The 19,764-nt window shown below is 48.7% G+C and overlaps 1 protein-coding gene across 1 annotated transcript in view; it reads left to right on the forward strand.

The window, feature by feature from the left end:
- GLT1D1 (glycosyltransferase 1 domain containing 1) overlaps positions 1-19,764 on the forward strand; it is an 82,688-nt gene that overhangs the window by 16,147 nt on the left and 46,777 nt on the right. The window contains 3 exon segments of the mRNA XM_044243541.1: positions 5,639-5,744; positions 9,962-10,013; positions 19,367-19,403. Coding sequence (XP_044099476.1) covers positions 5,639-5,744; positions 9,962-10,013; positions 19,367-19,403 — 195 coding nt within the window.

Below are 19,764 nucleotides of genomic sequence, written 5' to 3' on the forward strand. Positions count from 1 at the left end.
CTCCCAAGAGCTCTTTTCCTCTGAATAAATACGACTTGGAATTCTGCTGCAGATGTCCTGGGACATAGAGTCTGCAATCAATCTCAAAATACAAAAAAAGCGTAAAGGCCAAGATATAGTCCATTATTTTAAAGCTCTTGGGAACTTTTACAAGGTTGTAACTGACCCATGGAAGTCTGTTCTGCACTCAGTAGGCTTCCTCCCTGGGGCTAGTGATTCTGTTTACCATCGGGTATATTATTGTCTATAAAACTATGCATTTTTAATGTCTTACACATATACATGTGGAGTGTACTTTACTTCCACAACTGTGTGACTCTATCTTTAAGTACACTTGAACTACATATCTTAGTGATCTTTCCAAATCAGCAGACCTCCTTCTGCCTCATTTTTTTCCTGACTGCGCAGTATTCCACCAGAAGAATGCACTGTGTTTATTAAAAGTCTACCTTACTTTTGCTATTACAGGTAAAGCCACAGCAAGTGTGATTACATTTTTTACTTCACTCTGTGGGGATATTTGGTGGATTAAATTCCTCAAATAACCTGTGGCCAGAGGACTGTGTATTTTTCATTTGGATTGACAGGGACAAATTGCCCTCCAGAAAGGTCATTCCAGTCCGAGTCAACCAATAGACGGAAAGACCTGTTTCCTCTCGCTCTGGTCACATCACATCAAATAAGTGGAGGAAAAGCACAAAGTCACTTAAGCTTTCTCTCCAAGTACTAGGAGGAGGGCAGGGCGCTCTCCCTAGAACCCATCGCACGAGGGAAACGAGTCTTCCTGCTTTGGTCGAACAGACGCTGGGACCCGAAGCAGCACCGCTGCTCATGAACTTAGCCCGGCTTCTGTTTGCGTGTGTATTTCCAGTTGCCGTCCACGTGGTGGAACGTGTGTTCTTAAAGCTCATGTCTTTGCAAGCACACTCTCCCCGAGCCACAGACCGTGAGCAGTGCTCCGGTCACCATCGGCAGGTAGACTTTGTGACCCTCAGTCCTGCATCCAGGGCCGCTTCCTCTCCATTCCCCGCGCTGGGCTGCCCTGTGCTGGCAGCCGGCTGGGCACGATTTCATATGTTTCTAAGTCTTCCATAGATGAAAGTATATAGTTCTTAAAGTTATGTTTTTTGAATATTTACTTATTTGGGGAGAGAGAGCGTGAGCAGGAGGGGCAGAGGGTGAGGGAGGATCTCAAGCCGACTCTGTGCTCAGCGCAGAGCCCAACAGGGGGCTCGAACTCACGACCCTGAGCTCACGACCAGAGCCGAAACTAGGAGTCGGAAACGGTACTGACTGAGCCACCGAGGTACCCTTGGATTAAACCATATTTTAAAATGTAGAGCATTTAATTGTGGTTTTTTTTTTTTTAAATTGCGGAAGCAGATCATTTGGAAACTTCTTAAAAGTACAAAGAAGGAAATACAGCCCCTTGAGTTTCACTACCCAGATGTGACTGCGTTTCCTGTACATGTTTGGTTTTATTGATTTCGTGTTTTTTTTTTTTCAAAATTAAATTTACACAAAAAGTTATACTTGTACAATATAAACTTGCAACATCTTTTAAAGAAATACTAATTCATGCTTCCTGGGCTAAGCACTATGGATGCCGTGTCTGACATTCTCATCCTTCTCTCTGTGCAATTTGTGGATTGTATCACAGTTTAGCGATCTGTCTTACCTACTGATATGTTAGTAGTGTTTCCCCCCTCATTGAATGGTCTTCGACAGCGTGATAGGAGCAGTCAGTTCCTATTTCCACTGTCCTCCTCAGCTGTAAACAGTGTCGTGGTGAGGAGGCGTCTGCAGGGCCCGTTTGTTTTAAATTTGATTTTCTAAGTGGGGCACGGCCCCCTCTCAGGGCATATCTCTGTATTTTTATAGCAGATACACGTTGCCAAATAATAACCGGCCACACTTACGTGTCTGTGCGCAGTAAATATATCTAAATAAAACCTTAATGGCATGGACAAGTGGAAGTTTGCTTTTCTTTTTAAAACCAGTATTTACTGAGAGAATAATTAGGTAAATAAAGATGCTAAGAAGAATATTCAAGTTCTGAGAAATAGCATATTAACAATATTAACATTTATTATAGCTATTTTGCAGGTACAATGCAAGTATTAAAAAATGTGAATTTTTTTTTAAGGTTTTATTTAGTTGACAGACAGAGATCGCAAGTAGGCAGAGAGGCAGGCAGAGAGAGAGGAGGAAGCAGGTTCCCTGTGGAGCAGAGAGCCAGATGTGGGGCTCGATCCTGGACCCCAGGATCATGACCTGAGCAGAAGGCAGAGGCTTTAACCCACTGAGCCACCCAGGCGCCCCAACAATATGAATCTTAATGCTTTGTTTAATGAATGCATTGCATGTGTTCCTCCCCTTGGACATGTCTGTGAAAGACGTTCAACGTGTATACCCACTTGTCTTTCAAGTGCATGCAAAGAGAACTTCGTAGCTTCCCTGTATAAAATACAGCAGATGACCGCTAGTGTAGGGGGTTTCCTGGGCCCTCCTTCATCTGCCCTAAGTGACACACAAAGAAAATGGGCCCGGTGATCCAACGTTGGCAGGAAGCTGGGTGAGAAGTGCTTCAATAAAGCTCTTTTTCGGTTTCTTGTTAAGAATCGGCTTCAGGCTCGAACCTGGTGAGGAAGCAGATGGTGTCAGGTGGCTGATTAAGGAGCCAGGTTCGGGAAACTGTGATGTTTTTTCTCAGCAGACTCCCAGGAAGGACACATTTTCAGTGGAGGCATTGATTGATGAACGAGGACCAGTCGCTTCGGCAGCTCCAAGTAAATGCACTTGGAAAGTAGTTTGTAGATCACTTTTCAAGCTTTGTTCATTTCCACAAAGGCTTTTCAAAGATTTAGCTTGGGAGCAGGCATTGTATCAGGAGCAAGGGGTACAAAATTAATAAGCCATGGTGCCTGTTCTCAAGGATTTTCCAGGCTACAAATCAATCCTAAAACCTTATGATACATGGCATGGCATTGAAGTGGGGGGATTTACTTCCGAGGGGCCGATGAAGATGTCAGAGAGAAGGGCGTGCCTGAGTGGGGTTTTGAAGGGTCAATAGGAGTTTCCAAACATTTTATATAGCAGAGGACTTCTAGAATTTTCCACTCATAATTATGGATGCATAGTCATTAAGACTAACATGCTATTTATTTAAAGCTTTGTTTTCTCACCAATAATGAGTATTGAAGAAATAGGAATGCAAATAAAGTATTCCACATTCCATCCGTCTGAGTGCTGATTTAATTCAGAGAGCATCTGGATTTTATATTTAAACAACTATTGGGCGTAAAGCACGGTGATATAGTATCACAGAGTCCATCCTCTGCTGGTAGGTCGTATGTAGTGAGTCATTTAACCCCACGAGTAAGTCAGCTAATTAGCATGACCTCCGTTTCATGGATGAGATGGCCGAGGTTCAGAGAAACCTGGCGTCCTGCTCAAAGTCCTGCGTTTTCCAGGTGGAGAATCAGGATTCTGACCCAGGATGGTGCGGTGTCAGAGTCTGGTGTTTTGTCTTCCTTGATTTGATGAACTTGAGTGGCTGCCACTTGGCCAGCAGCTCACGGTGCCCATCATTTTAATTATTGAATGCGCTCGTTTCTCTGTCTGTGATACTGGCTGTATATCTTGCTGGTGTCTGCTCTTCTGTCTTGGGAGATTCCACTGGAAAAAAGGCTCTTTCTGTGATTTTCCTTACCCTAATTTTCCTTAGCTCGCAGTTTTTATAGGTTGTGGGGGAATGCTGTATTAATTTCCTATTGCACAATTTACTGCAAACCGAGTGGCATAAAACACATGTGTTTTGTCCTCTAGCTCTCAAGGTCAGAAAGCCGAAATGGGTCTCCTGGCGCTAAAAGCAAGATATTGGCGGGACTCTTTTCTTTGTGGAGGCGTCTGTGGCAAATCTACTTCCTTATTTTCCACCTTCTGGAGGGACCCACACTCCCTGGTTCAGAGCCCCTCCCTCCCCAGAGCCCACCATGGCCGGTGCAGTCCCCACCATGTGGCAGGGCAGGGAGCTCCTCCTCCCCCTGCCTCCTCCGCATGTAAGGGCCCCATGGTCCCGCTGGATGGTCCAGGATAATCTCTTCCATTTTAGGGTTAGCTGACTGGCACCCTCCATTCTACGTAGCCTAATTTACCTTTCCCCTGAAACGTTCCTAGGATCTAGCAATTAGGAATGGACATCTGTGGGGGTCACTGTTCTCTCCTCATGCCTCCCTCTGGCCCCCAGATTCGTGTCAGTCCCACATGCTAAAACCGTTCACTCTCTCAGCATCCCCCAATGTCTACACCCATTACAGAAGGTGAACCATTTCTGCAGGGGTGCTTTTCTCGGTCTGGGGTTGTGGAAAAGGTCATTATCTGTCCATAGTAAGAAGCAGCCAACAACAGAACACGTGACAGAGTAAAAAGGAATGTTCCCCTGCCATCCCAGATCTGTGGCGTTGTTGGTCCCTTGTCCAGAGGCAGCAACAACCAGGTTTTCTGTATGTTCTTACACTGAGTTTATACATATGTATAGACACACACACAACACATGTATGTTTATATATATGTGAGTGTTTATCATTCATGATAGACATGAGCTAGCACTCGTGTAATAGATTTTTTTCAGTCTTTTTATGTCCGTGTACACACAAACACACACACACACACACACACAACCCCGTAGGCTTTTTTTCTTTTCTTTTTTTTTTTTTAAGGCTGGTCCTCAGTGCTGTATCTGAGTTGTTTCCCATCTTTTGCTCTCCCTAGCGGCTTTGGTGTGTCTGGGGGTGCCTCAGCGTCTAGGGGCTGAATTCTTAGCAGTCAGATTCCAGGGGAAGAGCCATCTCACCAGAGAGAAGAAAGACAGAATCTGCTCATTTGCACTCATGGGAATAGTTCTAAGGCAAATAAAAGGAAAGACGAGTTCCCTTTGAGTGACCTACTGAGTCTCAGGAGGGCTGGCTCGTTCCAGAAACCCAGTATGAAGGTCCCTCTTAGGTCTGGTTCAGTTGGGGGCTTGCCAGCCAGCATCTGGCCTTTGGTGTGGCTTCTGCTCAGCACATCGTTTAGCTCGCTCTGTGCATGCCTGATACCTCGCTTTTTGGAGCTCAACAGACATTCCTGTGACTAAGCCTGTCACTGGCCCAGGACAGACTTGCTCCCTGGCGAATCCTCCCACATGTCACGTGCATGGTGTGTGGCCCCCACGGCAGCTGTGCCGAGCCCTGCCCGAATTCATTGCGCCAGGATGCCGGACGTCTCCTGTAGGTCCTCAAGAGCACGGCACCTGCTCTGGGGTCCCAGCTGGCTGCACTGGGTCTGCGCTCTTTCTCCCGGGAGCAGGCAGCTCGGCTTTGACAGACGGTGGCTGCTCTGTTTTTCACTTGTTTAAATGTAAAGCTAATTGATTCTAAAGGGTGCTGGCCCTGGTGGTCTGAGCTGATTAACCCCCACGTCCTGGTGTGTATAACCATAATGCCTGGTCCGCCCTCAGGTGAGCTGGACAAAAGGAAACAAACCCCACACGGTCTGCCAAGTTCAGGGAACACGTTCTCGCGTCTGCTGTGGGACAGGATGGCAAGGGCTGTTTCCAAAGCCTCGCTGTGCTTCATTAACTGTCATCATTTTGCAGGTCATGGAATCCCATTTGGAATCATCTTTGGTGGAACTGATTTAAATGAAGATGTTAACCACAGAGAAAAAAACGAAGTGATGGGAAAGGTCCTCGAAGAAGCCAGGTAATATGGCTGAGAACCTCCCGGGGGCTAAGCATTTGGGCAGAGTTCACTGAAACCAGGCGATTCAGAAGGGCCGCCTTTGGGAGGTTCCCGTCTTACCATAAAAAACCCAAGCTCTCTCTTTTTTTTTTTTTTCATTTCACTTTTTTCTTTCATGTGCACATTTTAATTTTGCCACGAAGAGTCATGGTGAGCAAGTTATTGCTCACGAATAATTACTCAATGATGGTTCCCATTGGGCCAGCCTTCTCGGAAGGTTAGAATTATCAGAATTATTAGAATTATTCCCATCATTGCAAATGACCAGATTCTGCCCTTTTTCTCTCTTTTTTCCTGCCGGGTCGAAGGGGCGCACTGATAGTCCTCAGAACAGCACACACCGACTCTGGCCCAGTGAGCGCACACAGCAGGGAGGGGGGTCACTGTGGGCGTTTGGGGCAGAACAGTCATTCCTTGTGGGGGCCGTGCTTCACTTCCCCGAGCCTGGCTGGACACCGCATACTGGTGAGACCTGCCAGCACCGCAGCCAGAGTTTAACGTGTTTCTAGCCCCTGGGGGGAGTTGTTGCCCCTAGTCCAGAATCCAGAGCCGTGCTCCCCAGTTCTCTTATCCAGCCATACTTAGTCATATTTCTATAGCAGTGTGAGCTATAAGGACAGGTGGGGAAGAAAATCACCCCCGTTCCTGTGTATCGCAAAGATGGTGGTAATACCTAACACAGCAGTAACAGCATAGAAATCCTCTATGTCCATATGAAAGTTGTTTTAAAAGACTAAAGAAAATAAAGCAAAACCCAAATAGTCACTGGGACCTAAAGCCAAGAGCTCTTCTGTTCATCAGTGAAGAGGCAACTGGCAGGCTTTCTGGGGTGATTCTGCAGAAGGGTCCAGAGGGTGCCATGCAGTCGGTCACTGCCAGGCACCCCTGGTTTTCTGGGGCACAGAGCGAGTCCTACCTGAGTGTGGAGTCACCCTGAATCCAAAGCTTACCGAGACCCCAGCCTTTCAACTCTTGTAAATCTTTGAATTATTATATAAAAAAAAAAAAACAAAGCAGGCAATCCATTTTTTTTAATGTAGACAAACTGCTTTATTAATTCTTTAAAAACAACACTGCACTGAGGCATGATTGGTGTGGAAAAGAGAAGCTGCTTGGAATGAAGGTCCGCAGCCTGATGAGTGTGAAGATGAGTCTTCATCAGTGAAACCATCATCGCGTTCTGTGCCCTAAACACCTCTATCCCCTCCAAACCTTCCTCCCACACTCCGGAGGTTACTATCCTGATGAGAGCCCTTAACACGAAATCTGCCCTCTTTGCAGATTCACAAGTGTAAGTTACAGCAGCGGGAGCTGTAGGCTCCAGGGGGTCTCCAGGACCTACTCACCTTGTACAAGGGAAACTTTGTGCCCTTTGCTGAATCCCTTCCTGTTCTCCCCCTCCCCTGGCCCCTGGCAGCCACCGTCCTACTTCCTGCTTCTAGAAGTCAGACGGTTTTGGATTGTCCTGTCAGGCAGATCGCACAGGATTTGTCCTTCCGTGTCTGGCTCCCTACGCTGAGCCTCCTGTCCTCCAGGTTCACCCACGTGCTTGCGCTGGCAGGATTGCCTCTTCCTTCAAGGCTCAGTAGCATTCCGGTGTATGTGCTTACTACACTTTCATATCCGTTTGTCTGTCTGTGGACGTGTAGGTTGCTCCCATGCCCCCAGTAAAGGGCCAGCCATGCAATGTCTGTGGCTCGTCTCTAGCCCTCTCACGGTTGAGAAGCTCTGTTCAGGGAATCCAGAACTCGTTGTGTCTTTATGTCACTGGAGCATTCCCGATCCCTTAGAAAGGACGCACTCCACGTTCCAGGATGCAACCCAAGGCAGCCCCCGCTTTTCACAAGGCAGGAGTCTGTCTCGCTCCTGAAAACTAGGGTTACTGTGAAATATCATTCCATTTTAGGACCCTCTTCCTCCTGAGAACTTCCCGGCCATAAATGTGGCCACACAACCTGGTCTGAGTAGAGAATGTGCCCCACGTGCGCGTGCGAGTGTGTGCATCCGCCAGAGAGAATCACAGGCACCAAAGGTCGAGTTGGGGTTGATTTTGAAAGGTGATCCGTCATTATAGGTTTTCTCCATGTTGTTGCTCTCAGACTCTGAAAATTAATTACCTTTGGATTCATGCAGTTTCGCACGGTCTTACGGAAGAAATAATTCTGCTGGGTAGAAACAGTATTGAATGAATTCATTGCACAGTATTACTGTTAGCATCATTCATTGCATTGTTATTAAAACACATTGATTTTCATTTCGGGGGAGTATTGATGGAAGTCAGCGGGCAGGGAGGCCTGATGAATCATTAGATTTCTTGCCGGACAGTGTACAGTATACTTTTCTGTAAAAGTATTGAACTTATCTCACCTTATAATGAGTTTCATTTTTAATCAAATACTTTTAAATAGTTACATTTTTCTTATGAGGCTTATTTTTGAACTTTTTTAGTAGTAAAACTTTTTTTTTCTGCATGGTATAGTACTGAACTCACTTCCACGCCAGCTTTTTGGCTTGTATTATAGTATGATAAGTATTTGGTAATTATAAATACAAGTTAGGTAAGGAGTCTGAAACTTGTGGATATTTTTTTGTGAAAGATCATCCAGGTGCATTTTAGAAAAATTTAATATCATCCACAAATGAGCAAAAGAGAGCTTATGGGAAATAAATTGGCTCAGAAATAGTTTCACCATTAGGAAATGTGTCCTGGCGGGTTAGAGCGTGTGAAATTGTAGGTCAGGACGGCTCAGTGTCCGTCCTTTCATGAGGTTTTTGAACTATGATGTTCCTAAAGATGTTTTTGACTAAGAAAGTCACCTATGAAGGTGAGGACGTTTTGAAATGGCGATAATTCATCCCAAGTGCAAAAGTGGCAGTTTCACATTTTTTTGTAAGAAATGTGTTATTTTAAATTTCTTTATTTTTTGAGGATCGGTGGGCTCAAAACCCTCTTCAGGGTTGTCTCCTAGGTCGGTGGGTGTAAACCCGGGGCCAGTGTCTGTAGGGAGGGCCGCAAGGGTGGAGGTGTTGCCTGCCACCGCGGAATAAATGGAGATGATGGCGCTGGCGCCGGCCCTCCCTCCCCCAACTTTGGAAACACGTCCGCGTGCGCGCTTCCTGAGGAAGACCCTCCCAGGGCCTCATTCCTCCCTTTGGTCTTCAGCTGTGCCATGGATCCCCCAGCGATGGATCCCGAGCGAACGGGACATGCTGGCGGGAAGGGTGACGGGCTGGGGACAGTGACAGCCAGCCCTGGGCAGGGGTTCCGGAGCTCCCTCTCCTGCACTCGGCCCTGCTGTACTGTATGCTCTCCTTTCTTCCCCACTCTGAGCTCTGGCCTGCTGGAATGTATGGCTGGACCCGGCCACGCTTGCTCGTGTGTCCGTCGATGGGTATTTCTGCCTGCCTGCCGGGTGCCACCATGACTCCAAGGGCCGGGAGAGTCACAGCGCACAGAGCCAGGGGCCAGGCGTTCCCGTGGGAGCGGAGGAGCGGGTTAGCTTCCCACGAGCACCTCCGGCTGCACCGTGCATTTATCTAGAAACAGTGTTAGGGGGTGAAAGACACGTCCTTCTGTCATTGACCCTATTCCCCGCTCCTTAGTTTTTCTCTGCGGATGCTCTGACTCCCATGCCCTCCCGGCCCGCACCAGTTTCGAGCAATAGCTTGCTGTCTGGCTCCCGTGAGGTGTTCCTGGTTCATCCCCTGGGTACCGGGCCCCACTTCCAGAGACAGCCATTGCTTGGTAAACGCGGCGTTAACATTCCTGACCCTTGCGTGTTCGCGGAGCTGTGAGCACATCCGCACGGCCTTCCCTCGCTGAAGCCAGTGGACCGGACAGCCCGTCCTTGGAGGTTCCGCGTGGATTAACTAAATCCTCTGCTTCTCTCCTGCATCTGGTTCTCTGACTTTTCCCCTGCTTTTCTGACCTTGTGTGGAAGGAGCAACAATAAAAAATTGAAATGCGGAGCACCGTGTGTTTGTTCCTTGCACACACGCTTGTTTTGATGTGACTGGAGGGTGCCCTGAGGGCCGCTGGCCACACGTGATGGAGATGGAGGTACTTGAAGTTCAGCCTCTCGCCTGGTCTCTCGCAGTTTGTTCCAAAGAGCTGTTCCCTAGTTATGTTCATTGAATTCTGCCCTAACTGTTTTCCTTATTTCTGTTCATCTTACTAGATTTGCTGTCGCTTTCACAGAGTCAATGAAGGAAACGGCGCAGACACAGTGGGTATGTGTTGATTTTGCTGTCATGCTGGCTGAGCTGGGGAGGCAGCAGGAGGAGCTGGGGACGTGGTGGGGGCAGAGCTGGGGAGGCGGCAGGAGGAGCTGGGGAGATGATGGGGGAGAGCTGGGGAGGCGGCAGGGGTGGAGGCTGCGTGGTGCTGGGATGGGAACGGACAGTGTTTCTGCCGACCCTGCCTGATACGGCCACAAGAGTGTACAATGTCCCCTGTATGTTGCTGGTTTTTAATTTGTGCAGATACTCTTTTCTTTTTAAGACTTTTTTCATTTATTTGAGAGAATGAGAGAGAGCATGAGAGAAAAGAGATCGGCAGGAGAAGCAGACTCCTGCTGAGCTGGGAGCCCAATGTGGGACTCGATCCTGGGCCTCCAGGATCGTGACCTGAGTTGAAGGCAGACGCTTAACCGACTGAGCCCCCCAGGCGCCCTTGTGCAGATATTCTTAAGACTTGACTGGTTTTTTTTTAATATTGCTGCTGAACAGCAGAAACCACCCGGCGCTGCATCTTCTAATGTTGTTTTCTTCGGCCGCGCTCAGAGTGGGTGATGTCCGGGCTGCGGGCTAAAGGTGGCGGCCCCCGCGGGCACAGAGAGCAGCGATCTTTGGTGGTGCATGTAGCTCCCACACTGGGACTGTTTCCCTGAAGAGCTTGAAGGGCTAGAGGGCTTTGTCGCTCCCCAAGTGGATCCCTTACTGATGGATGATGTGGGGGCAGGCGGGCTGAGCTGGTGGGAGGCGTTCTCAGTGGCGCATGAGGGGAAGTTGTGGCAGAGCTGGCGTCTGCGGAACAGAACCGGCTGTCCCAGGGGCCACTTTGCCCTGGCGACTCTGCTGTCTGCTGCGGGGACCTGCAGGGCGCCCTGGTCGCCGGCACCATGGTTCCCAGTGTGGGGCTGGCTCATCTGTTGTGCCCCCAGGGATGCCCTTACTGTCTGTCGGCATCCTTCCTGTCGGGGCACGTTACAGGCTCTGCACCTTCTGTGTAGAATTCCTGTCGGTCACATCTGGCGCGTGGGACTGCCGCGTGGGGGGCGAGGGTGCGTGCAGAGTTCTGTGGGGCCCGTGATGGCTCAGCACGGCTACCAGCTCTGTGCGTGAGCGGGTCCGCTCATGCCCGTGGCCGGCAGCGCCCGCCTCCTTCACATCACACACTTCCTAGGCAGGAACTGGAGGCTGCATTTTTCAGGGCAACTTAATAAAGAGAAAATCTCCGGATGATAAATGTCAGGCTGCTGGTTTTCTGTTGGACCCACGGGGCTGTCTGGGTGGTGTAGGAGTGGGGCTCCCCCCTCCCTGGGCCCCACAGGGTCAGCCATTTGCATCGTAACACACAGTTTCCCTTCCTCACCTCTGGGAACTCAGGGAAACCACGGACCCTTTCTTCCTAACGAATGCAGGAGCCCCATCTGAGCTGGTCTTTGATCATCTGCACGCCCCTTGTAGTTAAAAAAAACATCACTTTAAGATCTCCTTGATGAAGCCATAAAAAATATTAATTTGATCAGATATTGGCCCTGAATACATGCATTTTGCACGTTCGGTGTGATGGCCCAGGGAGAGTGCGTGCGATGCGCGCCGCCTTCCGAGCGAGGCGTGGTGCTCACCCGGAGGAGAGGCTCTCAGGGGCCAGAGCTGCAAACCCAACCCGTCTTTCCCCAATTTTGTATCCGAAAGTGTGACCGGCAGACAAACCGGGAACATGGATGCGGGCATTTGTTACCCCGCTTCTTAAAAATGAGTGGATCGAGCCAGTCCCGTGAAGCAGAGCCCTGGTGGTCTTTGTGGCCAGCGATAAGCACATGGCATTTTGTTGAGCAAAAACGGGAACTCTGGAAAGGCACCCTGTGGTCGCCAGCCTCCCCGGGCGTGAGGACCTCCCTGGTGAGATCAGTGTCCGATGGACAAGCACGATTGTTGTGTTTCTGTAGTGTGAGGACACGCTTTGTCATGTGGGAGGTCCGCAATGCTCCGTGAACCGTGTTTTCCCTGTGACTGACAGGCAGCACGACAGAGCCCTGCGTCGGGACAGGATCCGTCCAAAGCGTGAGCTGGACGCGTGGGCTCCGGTGGGGCAGAGCGTGACGGGACTTCAGGGTCCCTGTCGCGTCTAAGTTTAGGACGTTACCACTTGTTGAGTTCTCGTGTAAATACCCAAGAGTAACACCTCCACCGATCCGAAAAGGCTTGCCCCTTCCCAGTGAGCGATCAGCGAGATGCTGGCTTTTCTTTACGTAGCTCAGCCGACACTCATCGTATGGAGCAGCCCGTGTGGGGATCCAACGGTCTTAGCCAGACGTGAGAGGGAGCTTTGACCTGTCAAAGTGGCTGGTCCTTGTCCTGCCCCCAAGCGTCTCCTTCTCAAATGTCACCTTTGTCTGCGGACCTTAGGACCCTCCCAAGTCGGTATGGATGCGTTTGCTTACTGTATCTGTTATTTTTGTGATATAACAAACTTCACCAAATACAGTGCCTTAAATCACACACTTCCTGTCATTCTTTGTGTTGCCCGGGTCAGCTCAGCCAGGCGGGGGGGTCTGGGTGGCCTCCAGGTGCCGTGACCGGGCCTTTGTGGGGGGCTGGGGACAGCCACGGACTCTCTCCCCTGGTCTCTGTCCCCCGTGAGGCTCTGCACCAGGGAGAAAGCCTTCTTGGAACTTGTGCTTGAGTAATAGTTTTCTCCTGTTCCTCTGGCCAAGCAAGTGGAGGAGTGGGGGTACAGCCGGCCTCGTAAGGGGAGGGGCTTCCTCCCTTACGGACGCAGGAAGGGAGTTCCTTGGTGCTTGTCTCTGCCTTCACCCTGTGTGGTCAAGAGCTCCTTGAGGATAGGCACGAAGTAGGATTCACTGTGAGTCCCCAGAGGGTAACACATCCTCGTGTTCAAAAGATATTTGTTGAACTGAATTTACCAGGGACAGATCCTTCTTTAGAACTTTTTAGGACAGAAATTTCCACGCGTAAGTGAAAGCAGCAAGAATAGAGGCGTGCCCCATTCCCAGCCCCTGCTCACGTTCTTTTGTTCTTAACCTCCAGTCGTCCCCCTGGCACGTGGACACACACAGATGCACACACTTGTATTCTGCAATATTTGTGTTAAAGTTTGCTCTTGTGCCATTTTACCTGTAAGTGCAGTTTGACAAGGTTTTTTTAACCTAAGTACTAGTTTCTGGATACATATTTGTGTGGGAAGACTGTAGCATATAAGGAGGAAATAAAGTGGGACTCAAGAATAATAATATGATTTAAGATTTTTGCCAATAAATTTTGGAAGAACTCAAGTGAAGGAGTTTGGGAAGGGAGAGAAGTGGACCCTGAGTCCCAGACGCCCTGAATCGGGGCTGAGTATGGGACTCCGGCGGCCGTGTGGGGGCCGCAGCTGCAGTGTGAGGCTGGCTCGGGAGAGGGCGCCCTTGCAGGCCAGAGCCTGGGTCACCGGTGCAAAGTGCCGGCCGCAGGGTTCTTCCTCCCCGAGCTTCACTGTCATAGGTAGCGACAAGGGAAGCAGGCCCAGTCCGGGCAGGGGGCACCATAGCAGCGATGACGCACCCATGGAGCCAGGTCCAACCCTGGCTGTAACTCGGGTTCCCAGATGATCCTGGGTCAGGGCTCTCGCTTTTCAGAAAGATACTTTTCCAAGTATCTGGCAAAGCATTTAAAAAAAAGAAAAAATTGAGCAGGCAGCGAAAGTTCAGCCTGAGGTGATGATGTAAGAGATTATAATAAAAGCTAATGATAAGGAAAGGGTGTTTGCGGTTTAGAGTTTACAGCGGCGGGCGCTGGTTACTAGCTTCCAGTGTGAGCCTGGGTTTTTAATACGGCTTGTGTCCTGTTGGTGGAGGATTTTTCAGTAAAGTTCCGCTCAATACCTTTATCTGATTATCTTTTACAAATACAGTGTACATATAAATAACGTAAAGCTTCATTATTCAGCCACACTTATATAATTATTTTAGATGGATTTTTGTAGAGAGATGATTTCTGCTTATGTGTTCTGCACAGCGATGTTTCTTGAGTAATTAAATTTGGCTCTTCATTATCGAATTGCCAGCTTTTGTTTTGAATTCTGTATTCTTTATTTCAGGGCGCAGGCCTGACTCAGGGAGTCGCTTAGTTAATCCCACCTAATTACTGTCAAACCAGAATCAGATTACAGTGATCCCAGATGAGAGAGAACTCACTGGCGGTTATTCTACTCGTGCTTATGGTTTATTCTAGGGAAGTCGTAGACTTTATCAGACTAAAACCAGCCACATCATAGAGCTGTGCAGGGCAAAGGCACCCTTGCCGTCTCCCCCTCGGAGTCCAGCTCTTCTGCCCTCTGATCACTGATCTGACAGGGTCGCCCGCCAGAGCATCTGTCTTCACTCGAACTTTCCTCTGTAGGCTGGACCGACCGGCTGCCCACATGGCTAATGGCAGTGTCCAAGTGGACAGATGCCACTCGGCTCCAAGGCCCCACCCTAAATCTCGTGGGTGGTCTTTGTGGGATGGCCGGCTCCCCCGCCAAAGACCAGTGATTGGGCCCGGCCCCGCCTAGACGAAGAGGCTCTGTCAGGTCTCAAGGAGGTTATTTCCCAGAGGTGTCGTGAAAAGGCCAAGTTCTTTGTTGCACACTGTGTGTATCCAAAATCTTATTTCAACATGTGATCAATGTAAAAATGACTAATGAGATAGTTCGTGTGTGTGTGTGTGTGTGTGTGTGTGTTTGCATCGGGTCTTCAAAATCCAGTGTACCTTTTGCACTCGGGCGCGTCTCTGTTCAGACCAGCCCTGGTTCAAGGGCTCTGTGGTCTCATGTGGCTAGAGGCTGGCGCAGTGGTCAGCCCAGCTCTGGGTGTGCAAGGGCCGGGATGACCTTTCAAGGTCGCTCAGACGAGTGCTCACGCAGCGTTGGCAGTGGGAGACATCTTAAAGAACCCCCAGAAGGGACTTCTAGGGTCTGCCCTGGGTCCCCTTCAGCCTCTGAGAAAGCCAGGGCGCCCCTCTGGGGGCTGCTTGTGGCCCCCACCTCTCTCTGGCTGACTGCACCAATTAGTTTGATTGGATTTCAATAACAATGGCTTTGTGTTGTCTCTTGGCCTATGAAATGCCTTTGTTTGGAATTGTCCTTGCTTGTTTATTGTTGTTTCTATCAGCCTAAAAGTGAGGTCTCACCTGCTCTGTGAAGGGCAGGGTCTCCTGCCCCTCACCAGCCCTCACCAGCTCTGCGGGGGGCCTCCATAGTGCTCATTACCCAAGTGCAGCACCGGTCGTGTTTTGGGAAAACCCTGCTCTGCTGGTTTGTGAAATTATAACCTTGATTTGGCATTTTTAGGAATCTAATTCTCTACCCACTGCTAACTTTGATGTATGCCTTATGGAAATGGAAAGCTAGTCTGCACAGAGTGTTGGCTTCTTGTGACGGTACATAATAGACCTTCAGCATGCAAATCTGGGTTCGAAGTGAAGATTTCTTTCTCTGAATTCACCAGACTTTCACCACAAAATGTGACTACTTCACAAGAATTAAAAAAGTAAAGCAAATTAGGTATATATCGTAATGGAAGGCTCTTCTCTCCGCAGAAGCAATGATCTTGGGGTGCATGGATGGCTCAGTGGGTTAAACCTCTGCCTTCAGCTCAGGTCATCATCCTGGGGTCCTGGGATCGAGTCCCGCATCAAGCCCCACATCGGGCTCTCTGCTCAGTGGGGAGCCTGCTTCCCCCCTCTCTCTGCCTATATCTCTGCCTACTTGTGATCTGTCAGATAAATAAAATCTTTAGAAAGAAAAAAAAAGAAGCAATGATCTTGGGTTTACTAGGTCTTCATTGGGTTCAGACCCCCACAGGCCTGCAGAAAATTCAACTGCACCATCGACCCGCTTTTTCTAAGAAGTACTCTGCTAACAGGATTTTCTCCAAATTCGAATATTTATTTATGAGCTAGCTGGTTCTTTAAACATCTTGAGTTTGAGTAAACATTGCTTGAAGTGGTTATCAAATTCGAGAAAGCATGAGGATATCCAGAATGGCCCATCTGTCCTCTTTGCCGAGGTTAGCGCTGAGCTCAGCCTTCTGGCGTTGTTACGTTTTAGAGATTTCTTTTTTCTTTTTTTTTTTTTTAGTTTGGAGCTCGTGCCTCCCTGCCTTCTGGGGTGACAGTGTTGTGTGTCGCCTCGGCACTCGTTAAAGAAAAATAACTTTCTCGAAGTGGTTCATAGGAGGCCCTAGCTAAAGTGTGCTTTTACTTTCAGTGTGCACATGTACTCGTCAAAATTGTTTTGGAAATTAAAATGCAGAAAGCAAGACAGAGTTCACAGGTTGTCGCATGCGCCGTTGGCGGCCCAGGTGAGCTCCCAAAGCCCATACAGGTGTGAGCGCCAGCCCCCCCGCAACGAGCCTCCCGCCGACTAATCGCTCAACTCTGTGCGCTGCCCGTGTGTCCTGTGAACGCCTGACTCCTCCTCCTGCATGGCCCGTGGCTCTGTACCCGCCTAGCCCTGGGAACCACACTGCAGCAGTGGGAACACAGACAACAGCTTTGGTTCTGGTGCCCACCCTTCGTCTCACGGGGCTTCGGCCTTCGGTGCCCTCCTTGTCTGCGACCCTCCCCGCAGACGCTGCAGGAGCAACTCAGGGACCCATCGTACCCAAGGAAGCTAATCATTTTTAATAACTTCTATTAAGATTGGCTTTCCTCCGAGATTTCTTGATGGAACTGGAAATGTTCTTTGCATTTTTCTTCCCCAAATGAGATCCCTGGGAATTGAGAAGTTTTAATGTAACTCAAAGAGTGGGAAGCACGTCAGTTCCAGAGTGCAGCCCCCGACCCGCGTTCACACGATTGTGACCAGGGCATGCAGACGTCTAGAGTGAGCAGAACTGCTTCGATTTCATCAAATCACCAAGGCACAGAATGGCTGGGGCAGCTTGGGGGTGGGGGCGGGGGGATGCTTTTTAATAACTTCAATAATCCCCAGTTATTTACTCCATAGGTAAATATTACTCCACTGTTTCTTAAAAAAAGAAATCTTCCCTCTAATGTTCCTGTCGGCATTCCTAGTTGTGGCGTTGCCGCCAGCTTTGGAGCCCAGGGCCCTGGATCCTGATCCAGTCCTGGAGATGCTCCTTGTCCCATTCATGTGTTTTTCCTTTTCTCTTTTCTTTCCTTGCTTACAAACCAATTTCTAAGGGAACAGTGGGAAGAGAAGGAAGAGAACCACACCCCCTAAAAGGCCCCAACTCCTGTGCGTTTTTTTGGCATAGGTATGTTTTGAAAGCCTTCCACTTACGAACCTTGATTGTTCGAAAGCAATTTGTAGCCCTTTTCAAAGTACTTTTTAACAAAGCCGTCCTCAGATATTGCATTATAATTTCAAAATAAAAATTAGTACCTTTGTCACCCGTAGGTCCTGCGATTGTATGTGTATTTCAAAACAACACTGGCTGTGGTTTCTACTTACAGAGAGCTTCGTTTCCGAAGGTCATACAGATGTTAAAAATGGATCTGTGTGATGTTTCTATCTGTTATTCCGTTGTAAAAAGGCATGTATTAGCCTTGGGGTCTGTTAGAAGGTCACGTGTATTTGTAAGTATCTCTCCAACAGGACACTGGCTTTTTGTATCTAGTAATGGGCCAGATTAGGTAACGGTTTCTCACGCACACAGTGGAGCAGCCTCTGCCCCCACCCCTGCACACGCACAACACACGCGCACACGCACACACATACACACGTGCACACAGCCCCTCTTTTTCACTTTCTGCATCGATGAGCTGATCTTGCAGGAGAACTGATACACAAGGGTTTTGACTCTTACATTATTTCAAGGCAAGAGAAATAACGATAAATATTGAGAAAAGAAAGCTAATTTGTATTTAGAGCATTTTAATATAGAGAATGCTTTTCAAAATCAATATAAGCCAGCTGGCTTTTGCCAGTTTTCTTTTATTATAAAGATTAAAAATAAACCAGGTCCAGATTTTTTATATTGTAACTCTATTTTCTTGACTTACTAGGATGAGATCTTAAAATATCATTCATAACATGTTTTAAACGTCCATAGATGACTTGATACTTACTTATTTTATCACGGATTGAGTAGATTTAAGGAAAATAATGCTCTAAGATATGTAAAGACCAGCTGATAAATCCAGAAATTTCCACAGAGAGTCCATTCATTCTGCTTATGGTTATAAGACACCCATTTAGTTAATTTGTGTTTGTTTCAGAAGGAATGTTCCTGAAGGGAGCACTGTGGGCTTATGCAGTTCTGACTGCAGACAGAGCTTATTTCTGATGGAAACAGAGGCAAGGCAAAACCCCTATTATGCCCTCCCTTAATTAGTCAAATCTCTATAGAATTACATTGAATCTGTTTTTGTCTAACACCGGTGTTCACTTTAAATACCAGGCTGCAATAAATAAATAAATAAATACCAGGCTGCTGGGTGTTTCTGGTACGTGAGCACCCTTTCCGGGGGCCGGTCGAAGCAGCAGCACCCTGTCCTCCTCTGCACACCAGTAAAAGTCTCTCCAGCTTTCTAGTGAGATTGGAACTACAGCAAATGGGACGTTAGGCTCTGGACTTCAATTTTTAATTTCAAATTGTGACTATTAGCCATATTTTCCATTAAAATTAACTTTTTTTCCTCGCTAGTAGGGAGGAGAGTTTAAATTTTTTAAGCCTTCCTGTCTTAAGGGCATCTTAAAAGGGGGTGCGTCTGCGCTGTGTGGTGAAAGGGGGCGGCCGTTCCAGGCGTGAGGGGCCCCAGAAGCAGGATGGGACACGAAGGACCGGAGCGAAGTGGAGATTCCCGTCTGTGCAGGGAGTCGCAGTCCCCTGCCCTGAAAATGGCCCAGTGCCCCACTTCCAGCCCCTTCCCTCTTCTCCTTCGGCCTCCTGCCCCTCCTAACTCCTTCCCCACAGGCGGGGGCCGGGTGGATAGTCTTTGCATTCAAGGATCTGTGTCCTCAAACCAAGGTTCCCACACGTCTCCCCCGGCTTCTGCACGCGACGGACAGGCTCCCCACGGGCTCTGCCATCGGCGTGTTCGCTGTCTGAGCTTCCCTAACTCTCTACTAACGTGGTAACCGTACAGCCGTCCGCACGCATCATGCCTAACCTAAGGACCTCTGTGTATGTGCCGCTTACCTTGGAGATGCATATTTATGGGCTAACCCCCATTAAAAGCGAAAGGAACTTCTGCTCTTAGAAAGTAACTAGTGTGGGAGCGGCTGCGCGGATGATCCTTCGTGACGTGTTCCTGGGTGATTTATTTTAGAGACTTCATTTTATTTCCAAACCGCAGCTGTAACGGACTATCCAATTTACTTTTTGTCCTTTTTCCTTTCTTTTCAAAAGCCGCATGCCAGGGGGAAGATCTACGTCCAGAGTCAAGGTAAGAATTTTTAAATTTATGTATTTTTAAAGACGAGTCCTTCTAGAGCTGTGCTCGAATTGTTTGTGGTGAAATCCTACGGGGCCTTAGATGTGCCTCCTAATAATTAGTAAGACGGACGGACCGATCATCTCCTGACGTGAGGGTAAAGGACAGCTACAGCGACGTTGTAAAAGGACAACTTGTAATCCAGGTCATTTACCAGTTTCAACCAGTAGAAGTGCGGTGTGCTCCCTCGGGGGTGTGTTTACAAAGGGGAGAAGCAGAGCCCTCCTGCGCCAACCTCACCCCTTCCTGCTCTCACCCAGGCAGTCCCTCCCCAACAGGGGCCTCCACAGCCCGTGCAGAAGCCCGCAGCACG

Source organism: Neovison vison, chromosome 3 (genome assembly GCF_020171115.1).
Source record: "Neovison vison isolate M4711 chromosome 3, ASM_NN_V1, whole genome shotgun sequence".
NCBI classification, from domain to species: domain Eukaryota; kingdom Metazoa; phylum Chordata; class Mammalia; order Carnivora; family Mustelidae; genus Neogale; species Neogale vison.